Source organism: Phocoena phocoena, chromosome 1, assembly GCF_963924675.1.
Source record: "Phocoena phocoena chromosome 1, mPhoPho1.1, whole genome shotgun sequence".
Classification (NCBI taxonomy): domain Eukaryota; kingdom Metazoa; phylum Chordata; class Mammalia; order Artiodactyla; family Phocoenidae; genus Phocoena; species Phocoena phocoena.
Genome location: NC_089219.1, coordinates 75,744,969 through 75,757,816, shown reverse-complemented (window position 1 = coordinate 75,757,816; position 12,848 = coordinate 75,744,969). Strand labels below are relative to the sequence as shown.

At 35.0% G+C, this 12,848-nt stretch overlaps 1 protein-coding gene across 1 annotated transcript in view; it reads left to right on the top strand.

The window, feature by feature from the left end:
* Positions 1 to 12,848, top strand: part of COL24A1 (collagen type XXIV alpha 1 chain) — a 368,100-nt gene that overhangs the window by 267,619 nt on the left and 87,633 nt on the right. The window contains exons 37-38 of the mRNA XM_065887776.1: positions 10,867 to 10,920; positions 12,570 to 12,677. Of these exons, the coding sequence (XP_065743848.1) occupies positions 10,867 to 10,920; positions 12,570 to 12,677 (162 nt within the window). The remainder of the gene's footprint in view (positions 1 to 10,866; positions 10,921 to 12,569; positions 12,678 to 12,848) is intronic.

Below are 12,848 nucleotides of genomic sequence, written 5' to 3'. Positions count from 1 at the left end.
GGAAGTTTCTCAGAAGAAACATCTGCCTGACTTATGGTCCTTCATTCATTTCTTAAAAAGTCTATCATTCTGGTATCTAAGATCTAAACAGAGGTGAAGCTGTGCACTCCAAAACTGAGTATATATAAATGAAATTGTCTCGTTTTATTCCTTTACAACAAAACTTGATTGGATTTATTGAAGTGTTAATTTTCCCATCTGTCTAGGGTGGTATGATATTAGGTTGAGGTGAATATCTTAAGAGAAGCTAAAATAAAATAATGCACGCTTTTCTAAGAGGCTTTTCTGATAGACTCTTAAAAATGAAGTCAGAAAGATGAGAGGAATGAATATCAGCAGCTAGAAAAGAATGAAGTATACCTGACTCTTCTTTCTAAGACAGTTTCCTTGGTAGCCCTGAAAAATAATCACTTTGGAAATTTGAGGTCAGTGGTGTTAAGGAGTAAAGGATTATCTAAACCCTTATCTTCTGAATGATTCATATGACTCTGGTGTTAGACTTGTTTGTTCTGAACTGTTGTGTTGCAAAGCAGCACATAATAGAAAGAACCCTGCACTGACCACTGTGCAAGAATTGTTGAAACCCCTGCTCTTTCACTAAAGAGCTGTACATTGTTGGGTGAGTCATTCTTTGGTTTCTTGGTTTACACATTACACATAATAAAGGGGTTAGAACTATGCAGAACACCCCAAGAAGACTGTGCCAGGGAAGATGCTGAACTGGTAGGACTTTGCTCCTTTCCTGCTTGAATCAGAAAAGATCCTTGCATGTCTATTTAACATAGTAGCTTCTATAAAGGCTTTTTTGAGACAGAAAGCTTAGCCTTAAAAAAGCATTAGCTTGGATGTTTCTAAATTTATGTTAGCCTTACAAACTGTGACTCTCTAAAATGTATTTGTCCATTCACTAATTCAGTGAAGTTTATGAGTTCTTTCAATGAGAGAACTCTGCCAAGAACTCTGCTAAGCCTTAGGGACACCATGGGGAATGAGAGGAGCAAGGTTCCTGATCTCAGATTTGATAATATCATGGAGAAAACTGACATCAGACAAGATCATTGAAGGTTGTGATAAATGCAATGATGAAAATAAACAGGCTGATGATAAAGAACAACTGGTTAAGGGAAGGGGGAAGCTAGTATGGATAGAGAAACTATTTACACCAGGGCAGTGAGGAACGTCTTCTCTAGATAGGGGAGGATTGAATTGAGACCTGAGGAGTGAAAAGGAGCCAGTCATGCAGAGAACTTTGGGACATCCTTCAGGGTAGATAGAATAGCAAGGGCCAAGATGTGGAGGTGAGAATGATCTAGGTATTTTTGGAAAAGTTAAAGGAAGCTATTATAGCATAGTGAATAGTGAAAAGTTGTTTGGATGAGCTTGAGGAAATAGGTAGAAAGCAGATCATGAAGGACCTTTTAAACCATGGTAAAAATTTGGGTTTTATTTAAAGTGTAGTAAGAAGCCACTGAAAGGTTTCAAGCAGAAGAAAAACATTGTCTCTGATGGGAGCACTCTCTATAACTTCCAGACTTTGTTTAACAATGTCTAGTGTTATTGGCTATCGCAAGGGATAAAATAAATTCCAAGAAAAAGAAATAGATAAAATAAATTTGAATTACCAAAGCATGTGATGTACCAAGACAATTAAATGAGGGAAAGAATGGTCTTTTCAACAAATGATGCTCGAACTACTGGATATCCGCACACAAAATAATTAAGTTGGATCCTCCCTTATATTATACACAGAAATTAACTCAAACTGTGTCATAGACCTAAATGTAAGAGCTAAAACTATAAATGTCTTGGAAGACACCATAGGAGTAAACCTTCATGACCCTGGGTTATGCAAAGCCTTCTTAGATAACACCAGAATTAAAAGTAACAAAAGGAAAAATAGATAAATTGTACTCCATTAAAATTAAAAGTTTTATGCATCAAAGAGCACCATCAAGAAAGTGAAAAGACTCCCATAGAATGGGAGGAAATATTATTTGCAAATTGTATATGATAAGGTACTGGTATCCAAAATATATAAAGAACTCTTACAACTCAATAATAAAAAGACAACCCAATTGAAAAATGAGCAGTCTTTAAACAGATATTTCTCCAAAGAAAATATACAGTTGGCAAATAAGCACATGAAAAGATGCTCAACATCATTAGCTGTTAGGAAAATGCAAATAAAGCTACAATGAGATACTGCTTCACATCCACTAGGGTGGTTATAATAAGGAAAAGAAAACAGAAAATAACAAGTGTTGATGAGAATGTAAAGAAATTGGAATCCTTATACATCATTGGTGGGGTGTAAAATTGTGCAGCCACTTTGTAAATCAGTTTGGCAGTCTCTCAAAATGTTAAAAACAGAGTTACCATTTGACCCATCAATTCTTGGTATATACCCAAGAGAATTGAAAACAGGATTCAAACAAAAACATTTACATGAATGTTCATAGCAGCATTATTTATGATAGCCAAAAAGTAGAAACAACACAAATGGTCATCAATTAACAAATGTCTATTAGTTAATGTAGTATGTTCACACAATGGAATATTATTTGGAAAAAAAAGAAGTAATATACTGATCCATGCCACAACATTGATGAACCTTGAAAACATTATGCCTAGCAGCCAGTCATGAGAGACCACATATTATATGAAATGTCCCAAACAGGCAAATCTCTAGAGACAGGTAGTGAATTAGTGGTTGCCTAGGGCTGGGGACGTTGGGAGGAAACTGGTAGTGACTGCTAGTGGGTACAGGGTTTCTTTTTGGGATGATGGAAGTTGATTCTAAAATTGATTGTGGTGATGGTTGCACAACAATGTGAATATACTAAAAACCATAACCTGTACACTTTAAATGGATTTATAATATGGTATGTGAATTATATCTCAATAAAATTGTTTAAAAAATATATGTGATGTGTTACTTCTGAGACAATACAGCTACTCTCAACAAAGTTTAAAATAATCAGTAGGGAATCCCAAATGCTTCCTCTGTGTTATAAGTAGGCTGAACATCAAGCCAACTATTATCTGTCAACATGACATTTATTTAAAAGCATTCTTACTTCTTTAATCATTGAAGAAATCTATTAAAACATGCACATTGTAGAAACTGCTGCTTTCTTTTCCAGTCTCTTCTGCAAGCCTCTGATTATACAAATGGGTTGCAGTGCGTCTTGTTAAACTTTTAAAACCCAACATTTTGGAGCAAAATATTACTTACACATTTCAGAACAAGCATGAAAATAAACCAGCCTAATATCAATGGAGGTTTACCACCACCACTCCCCAAAAGAAAAACAAACTATCTTTAAAGAGGAAAAAAGTGAACAGAAGAACCAGGGGAGATCTTTCCTATTATAATGACAGAAGAAAATGCAGCTTAGAGCACAGGTAACCCCTTTTCTCACATATAATGAGCTCTTCAAATATGTATGAAAGTTTACTGTGCAAAAGGTTCCTAGTAGATCCATATGTTCTATTTCCTAGAAGCTAAAAGGTAGTATAAAAATCTGCCACTACCCTTTGCCTTTTATTCACGAACTTTGGTTTTACTTCCAACAGATAGTAAATGTTCTTTAAGGTGTTATTTATTTACAAATAAATACCTAGCAGACTAGCTACTGTCTGATTAAGGCTAAATATTTTCTACTTTGGGCATGCATTCTATCATTCATTTATTAAATATTTATTAAGCATCAATTATATGCTGGACACAGTTCTGGGCACTAATGTTACAACAATGAACTAAACAGACAAGGTCTCTGCTGTCATGCAACATGTAGTGTGGAAAGGTAGTGTGAACAAGAGTAATAATTTCTGATAGTGATAAGTGCTATGAAGAAAATAAAACATAGTAATGGGATAGAGAATGTCCTGATAAAGGGACTACTTTAATTGGGATGGCCACAGAAGGATTACATGAGGTTACATTGAGCCAGATGCCTAAGGATAAGAAGCCAGTCATGTGAATATCTGAAAAAAAGCTTTCTAGCCAGAGGAAACACCTAATGCAAATGCTGCAAGGTAGAAAGGGCATTTATTAAATGCTCTGTTTATAAAAAGGGGGTGGTGGTGGTCAAGTAGCTAGAGTATAGTAAATAACTGGGAAACACAATGTCAGAGAAATAGGAGGGAGGCAGATCATGTAGGGGATTATAGACCATGATAAGAGGTTTGAAGATTACTCTACTTGCAATGGACAGCCATATGGAAGGTTTTACACAGGGAGAGATGCTTGATTAACATTGTTGGTGATCATTTGTGTTATTTCGAAGAAATGGAATGTAAGGGTAAAAGTGGACCAAACCACTTAGAAGTCTGTGGCAGTCGTGTAGATGAAAAAATGATAGGGTGGTCTGGAACGCAGGGGAGCAATAGAGAGAGTAAATAATGATCAGATTCAAGACATCTTGGAGATAGAGTTGACTGGACTTGCTCATGGTTTAGATGTTGAGAAAGAGGGACAATATAATAAAGAATAAATCCTGGTTTTTAGGCAGAGCAACGGAGTGGTTGATCATACCATTAAGTGTGTAATAGGGTTACAAGTTGGTACTTACACATTTGCAAATATGTAATTTCTTTATTTCAGGTTCATATGGTTTTCCTCACAAGCCCTAACTTACTGATTAGTGAGGAGTGGTTGGGGAATTGGGGGAGACAGAGAGAAAATTTTTATATCCAATTCAGTTGAAAGCTTAATCTGTTCCTGTAATTTAGTCGTCTCTTTAGGTAGTGCTCAGACTCTTATGATGCTTAGTCTCTCAGATGTACCCATCTTCCACCTCCCTCTTTTACTCCTTTCTAATATTGAGTCTGTGTTTGCTGTGGTGACAAAGATGAGAAGGCCTTAGATCTAGAGGCAGGTATTATTCATACTGATTGGGACGTGATAATGTCCTTTGTCAGTTTGCTTACTGCCCACCCTCGTGGCCTTTGATGATGATGTCTCTAAGCTGGTAATTTTCATTTCTTTTTGGGGGGTGTTCCCTTGCTTAAATAGCCTGTCAGCCTCTACTAATCATTAGATCCCTCTGAGGTCTGTCTGTGATTTTCATTCAGCTCTAGCCCAAGCAGTCTGCTCTTCAGCCCTTACTACAGAGCCAAATCTTCCTAGAGTAATGGCCACCAATACACACATGCAAGCTCCCCAGGTGTTTCTTAGTTCCCTTCTACATCATATAGGAATCAAGGAGTAGCTCAGGAAAATATAACAATATGGTCTTCCTCATTTTGACTTTGCTGAGCAACCAAATTGATATAGCCATAAACCATGTGATAGCTAGAGAAAAGGTACCTTTTCTGAATCCTGAATGAGTAGTAGGGAACAAGGGTCTCTTTCTGCCAAAACTCAGAATGAGGGAAATCTGAACACCAGTGTCTCTCTGTCTCCCTCTTTGCCTTCCCAGATTCTCCTGGGGGCAAAGAAAAAGTCTTAAGCTTTCTCTTTACTTCCCCTATGTCATATCCTCATCCTTCTACCATCTAGTAAAAGCCTTAGAGTTCTACTGTGATAAATGGAAAGTGTGTCTTCTCTACAGTTTAAGACAGCCTTGTGTGCTGGGTGCCCCAGGCTCAGCTTGTGAAATGTTAAAGTCAGAAACAAAGAAAATAGAAATATCATCTCTTAATATATTCAACCCCTGTACATATGAATCCCTTGGGCTAAATAGGATGAAGTCCATGTAATCAAAAAGGCAAAATAGAAAAGTTTTTAAATAATTTTCAAAATATTGCCCTATTAACAAAGGAGATGGCGAAAACTGAGAAGCAGTTTAGGGGTTCAAGGAGGGAATTCCAAGAGTTCAGTTTGGGACACACAAAGTTTAAGATGCCCATTAGAAATTCAAGAAGAGATGTTGAAGGTAGATCAGAAAGTCAGTGGTGCAGTCAGGACAGGTGATATAATTTTAGGAAACATAAGAATGTAGATGGTCTTTAAAGCCACAGGGACGGGATGAGATCACCTAAAAAGAGAAGAGGGCACTCCAACATTAAATGGCTGGGCAGAGAAGGAGCCAGCATATAAGGAGATATAAGTAAGTGGAAAATCGGGGAAGTGTGCTGCCATAAAAACAAAGGTTTAAAAAAGTTTCAAGAATGAAAAAGAAGTTTCTGATAAAATGAGTTGGATAACCAGCCATTGGAGATGGCTATATGGAAGTCAGTTGGTGACCTGAAAAAGAGCAATTTCAGAGGTGTGGTAAGAACAAAAGCCCAAATGAAGAGAGAATGAGAGTAAGGAAATAGTGACAATGAGCATAAACAAGTCTTTCAAAAGTTTTTCTGTGAAGGGGGAGCAGAAAATGTTGCTAGAAAAGTACATGAGAAATCGAATGAGAGAATGGAAAAGACAAAAGGAAGGTAGGAAGGAAGGGAAGAACATGAGATCAAGGAAGGATTTTTTTTAATGAGTAATATTTAGCATATTTGAATACTATTGGAAATGATCCAGTCAAGAGAGAAAAATTGATAGTGCAAGTGAAAGGGGGATGTTTTCAGAAGAGAGAGCCTTGAATAGGTGAGAGGACATAGGCTTCTTATACGTGTAAGTGAGTAGCTGGCCTCAGGCAGGAAACAGAGACACTTCTTTTGTAAGAGAAAAGAAGCAGAATATGTGGGTGCATAAGTAGGTGTATTGGAAAGTTGGGTGTTGGGAAGAGGAGATGGCTCTTGTTTAATTGCTACTATCTCTCAGATATGAAGCAAGGTTATTAACTTGAAAATGAGGAGGGAATGGAGGTTTGAAGATAGAGATGAATGTGTAAGTCATCTTTCAGAATAATAACAAATGTCTCAATTATACACATTTGTGAAACTTACTTATGCTTGTCACTTATGTCAGAGCTGTTATTTTTGCATTATCCACAAATTTTTCTTAATATTTAAATATATAATGTTTAAATATTAAATATATGATATTTAAATATATAACTTACAGTGATGCCTAAACTAAATTGTTGGTTGGCAGGTAGCATTGCCATGCCATGGTTTTCAGCTGATACCTGAGTATTTGAATTCAGTACCATTTTGGAGTACTGACAGGATAAAGGGATTTATGAATTCCCTGTTAGTATTGCAACAAAGGTCTAACATATTTTTTTAATTATAAAATTAAGTTGCATATTTACAAATTGAAGAAAAACTATCATCTCAATAGATGAAACAAAGAGAATTTAGTGGGCTTCCCTCGTGGCGCAGTGGTTGAGAGTCCGCCTGCCAATGCAGGGGACACGGGTTCGTGCCCCAGTCCAGGAAGATCCCACATGCCGCGGAGCAGCTGGGCCCATGAGCCATGGCCACTGAGCTTGAGCGTCCAGAGCCTGTGGTCCACAATGGGAGAGGCCACAACAGCGAGAGGCCCAGGTACCGAAAAAAAAAAAAAAAAAAGCATTTAGTAAAATTTAACTTCCATACGTTGACTATGATACTTAATGGTGAAACTTAAAAGAAATGAGCAAAGGTCACTACTATTTACCATTTCTATTCCCCATTTACTCAGAGTCCCAGCCAGTACAGTAAAATGAGAGAAGTAATCTACAGACAGATTATTAGAATTCATGAGAGTTTAGCAAGATGCTATATATAAAATTAATATACTAAAAAAAGCTTCCATTCTTTTCTACCAGCAAGAAACAGAAAACTTTAAAAAATACATTTAAAAATAAAATCTAATACAATCAGCAAAAATTAAGTACCTAGGAATAAATCTAACAAAAGATTTGCAAAATTTTATTGAAAAAAAAGTGTGTAGTAGTTTATTAACAAAGATCTAAATAAATGGAGAGATATTTCATGGATAGGAAAACTCAATACCAAAAAAATTTAACCCTCCTTATATATTCAGTACAGTTTCAGTCACAATCTCTACAGGATTTTTTTATATAACTGGATTGATGAAAAGTGGTTTTAAAATGTGTGTGGAAGATCAAAGGTCCAATATCAAGACAGTTTTCAAGAACAGGCTGTTGATGTTGGTGGGGAGTAGTATTTGAAAGGGAGAACTTGCCCTACCTTATATCGTAACTTATTATTGAAGCTAGTCATTTAGTCAGTGTCATTCATTCACAGATAGACAAATAGACCAATGGAAATAGAATGTAGACTCAGATCTAAGTATATTTTGAAACTTAAAGTTTAATAAATTGATTATGCATTGCAGATTTATAAGGAAAGGATGAAATATTCAGTAAATGGTACTGGTACAATTGGTTATCCAAATGGAAAAAAACAAATCTCTCCTTCACATCAAAGTACAAACACACAAAAGAATGAAATCCCAATTAGATTAAAGACCTAATTATAAAAATCAAAATTTTAAATTGGAGAATATTTTATGACCTCATGGAGGAAGGGGAAGCAGTAAGGATCTCTTAAACACTAAAAAAATAAAACAAGAAGAAAATATTGATGAATTTGACTACATTAAAACTTCAAATTTGTGTTAGTGAAAAATTATAGTGGACAAATTAAGTGAGAAAATAAGCTCCAGGCTGGGAAAAGAGATTTGTGATATACAGAATGAATGAAATACAAGTATCAGGACATTAAGGACAGCCCAGTAGAATACTGGACAGAAGATGGGAACTAGAGATTCACATATAGATGTTGAATTACTGTATGAATAGATATTCATTCCTCCTTAATAATCAGGGACATGTGAATTGAAATCCCAAATAATACATCATTTTGCTCCCTTGAGACAGACAAATTTTAAGTCTGATAGTACCAAGCATTATGGAAGATTTGGAGTAATTGGAACTATTACTGGGAATATATATATATATATATATATATATATATATATATATATATATACTGGGAATATATATTATTGGGAATATAAATTGGCAAAAGCACTCTGGAGAACAAGTTGGCAAAATCTTGTGTACTGAAAGGTGCATATATCCTACAAGCCAGCAATTCAACTCCAGGGTATATACCCTCGCCCAGAAAACTCTTGAGGTGGGCACATAGTGATATGTACAAGAGTGTTTATTGCAGCATTATCTGTAACAGAAAAAACAAAAAAACTACCAAAAATTCTTCACTAGGAAAATGGTTGAATAAGTTGTGGTTTGATAACAAAATGTAATCCTGTAGGAGTGAAAACAAAGTGTAAGTAAAGTAGAGACACTGAATAATTTCAAAAACAAAATGTTGTGTTCAAAAAATTTCAAAAGAATATATAAAGTGTGACACAGCTTATTGAAAGTTTGAAAAGATGCAAAATAACCATATAATATGTGGGGATATATACAAATGGAGTGAAAGTATAAAGAAATGCATGTGAATGATAAACAAATTGAGGACAATTGTTGCACCTGAGTGAGGGGGGAAGGTGATGTGTCTGGTAACATAAGTGTATATATGGGACTTCAGTTGTATGTATGTGTGTGTTTGTGTGTGTAGCTTCTGTTCCTTAAAGTGGGTGGTAGGTACATGGGTGCTCATTATACCTTTTAATATCTTCTATATATATATATATTTAAATATTACATAATGCACTTTAAAAAGACAACAGAAATTAGTGAGAACTGACATTTATTGAGCTCTTCAGTATGTCTATTCCTTTCTAAGCTTTGAATGCATTATCTCATTCAATCTTAGTAACCCTTTGAAGAAGTATTAATATATCCCTGCTATATAACAGGAAACTGAGGACTTTAGAAGTCAAATAGTCTACTTATGGTCATATAGCCGTTAGGTGACAGAGCCAGAACATGAAAGTACAGCTGTCTGACCTAAATGCTCATATCGTTAACCTCTATGAATGTTAATCAGCCTCTCTTAAAAAGTCCACGTTAACCACAAAGAAGTCTCATGTTAGTGCAACTATCATTTCAACCTCTGGATGCAGCTAGAACTACAGTAGTAGAACTTAACCACTTTGGCCTCTAAATTCAGCGGACTTTCTGAAGCTAGAAGAACATTTGCTCAGGAGCACAGGGCATGACTCATTTCCTTAGGTATCTGTTTATTCGTTCAACAAATATTTATCAAGAGCCTCTGCAGCACAGTGGTAAACCACAATTTATTTCTTGTCTGCATCATTTTTGCAGTTTGCCAAGCTTTGGGACGCAAATTTGAAATTTCCATTTTCATTTCCAACTAATGCAAGGAATGCTATGATTAATTGTTAGCTATTTTAGAACTTGCAGTCTGGCTTACTATGGATCTCATTTAAGCCTAACCATTGTTGACCTGCAAATTCACATGACATTTAAAATATTTTAGCCACTTCTTACTTTAATAAAGTGTTTATTGAAAACTTTTAGTCTACTTTTGTTTAAATAAAATACAGATTGAAGTGAAAATATTGTTTTAAACAGTTTGATATGACTGTCTCTTTTCTCTCCATGTATTTCCCCTCTCTCCTTTTCTTTTCCACAGATCAAATAATATTTGCTTAATCTTACACTTCATTGAGATTTTAAGATTCTCCTTGACAGTATGTTAGATATATGTTATAGTATTATACATTCAACAAGATGTTGAACCCATACTAGCTCATAGAACTGCTGAAATGGATGCATTTGGGTTAACTTTAATTACATTATCGTTAATTCAATGGGTGTACTAAAACCAAGTCGTTTTCTCTCTGTAGTTAAGAACAGTTTAATTTGGTCTATCTTGGCCAGTTTGTTTATGTGAACTTTACTCACTAGTAACAGCTGGGCTTCTAAATCATCATGACCTCTTTTAAAATAATTATACAAACATAATATTGTTAAGAAGTAACCCTTGTTTTTACTTAGTGTTCAATTCAGTGATTATGTGATATAAGTATTTAAACATTCTTTCTAGTCCTATCTTTAACAATGTATTTCCTTTTTCATACTCGATATTCAGGGACCTGAAGGAACAGTGGGACTGCCAGGACAAAGAGGTCGTCCAGGGAAGAAGGTAATTTTTTTTTACGTCTTTTTATGCTGGTTTTCTTTCTTCTGACGTGCCCAGAGCTCCATAGCATACTGTGGTGTTTTTATTTGCACTGGAGATAAAACAATAAAGAACGATAAATTTGGCTTAAAAGGCACATTTGTATAAATTAATATTTAATTCCACTTAGGAGTACTTATTACCTTATTACTTATTATCTGAAGTCAAATTTTCTACTTTGTAGTTTCTGAAAAGATCTTTGCGTTTTCTTCTCCTGTTTACCTTAGTAGACCATGGACAGGAAAAGAGAGAAAAGAAAAATACTATAGACCATTTGTGCTATTTAGTAACAACATTAGTAAAATATTTAGGGGAGAGAAATATTAGAATTGTTTTTGGGTTTGTTTTAATTGTACTTTTCCAAATTGAAAAGGTTAATGATTGATTTTATCTTTCCTATACATTAACTAAGAAACACAAAGCAATATGTTTTATTTGCTTCCTTTATATCTTACTAAGAAAACGTGATGCCTTTGTAGAATTTAGTACAATATAATGAATAATTCATCCTTGGATAGAGTCAATAATTTGTTCAAGTATTGGTGAGACATAAAAATGATTTTCACGTTGTACTACAACAGTTTTGAATATGTTTACTATAATTAACTACAAATTACACCATATTCTAGTTCCCAAAATCGGATCTGTCATTTCTGTGAACATGCACCTTGTCCATCTTTTTCCTAATTTGGGGGCAGTATAAGATAATAAAAGATAAAAGTGAATGAGGTAAATTTTAGTTGCCATTCTTACCCATGAAAATAAGCCCAATATTGAAGTGTCTTTTCATCAAACATAATATTATGTCTAAATGATTTTACAAGTAGGACAGTGCAGGTCCTTACAACAGCCTGTGTCTTTGGGAGAGCCTGTGAATTATTATGAATAACCAAAAATTTCCTGACTGTGGTCACTGTTTAATTTTTCTTTGTATCTACTTGATTATCAATTATAGAACAGGTTGGTTCCAACATGCAGAAAATGAATTTTAATGTTTAAAAGCTGCTGTACTTTGGTATTAGAGAATGATTAGTTAGCCTGTTGGAAAACAGAAGGTAACTAGTTTTCAGAAGGATGTAAAATCATACAAAAACGTTACAGATTTTTAAACACAAACTCCAACCAAGTAAGTGATGATACTGAGTATACAGAACTGCACACTAGAGCCTTTTTGCATTAGACAGATCTTTGGGGCATTGAAATTCTCTGTAGAAACAGGTTTCTCATAGGACCTGTGTTTTCTCATGTCAGGAATAAATACATGCATGCATGCATTCGTACATAAATGCATAACAAATGTCAAAATAATAAAGTTGGTTTATTTGTAACTCAACATGAGCACCATATCTTCCCTGCTTGTTTGGCCAAAATTTTTAATATTCTTTTTTCCAAAATTACTTTTAATTATATCTTTAAGGTAAGCTAGGTAGCGATGGTATGTTATTATTGTCAGTGGTGGTCTGTAGTACTATTAAGTTAAAGCAAAGTTACTATTTATAGAATTTTGCTTACAGAATATCCTCTGGAGCCATTCAGGTATATGATATAGTTAATTAATCTGAGTATAAGTTTGTTTTTTTCTTACTTTTCTCTCTTACTAATGGCATCCACAGGGTGATAAAGGACAAATGGGGCCCACAGGAGAAATTGGAAGCAGAGGTGCTCCTGGACAAATTGGGGAAAGTGGTCCTAAAGGTGCCAGAGGAACTAGAGGTGCTGTGGTCAGTATTTGATTTGTCTCCAGAACTGAGTTCACTGTGGATGGAAAAGAAATGTATCCATGTCCTAAAGGCTCTGTCCCTTGATTAATTTTACAGAGAAAGCAATAGTTCCATTGAAAATAATCTACCTCCATGGGATGTGGAGAATTGTAAGCATTCCACAGTACCTAA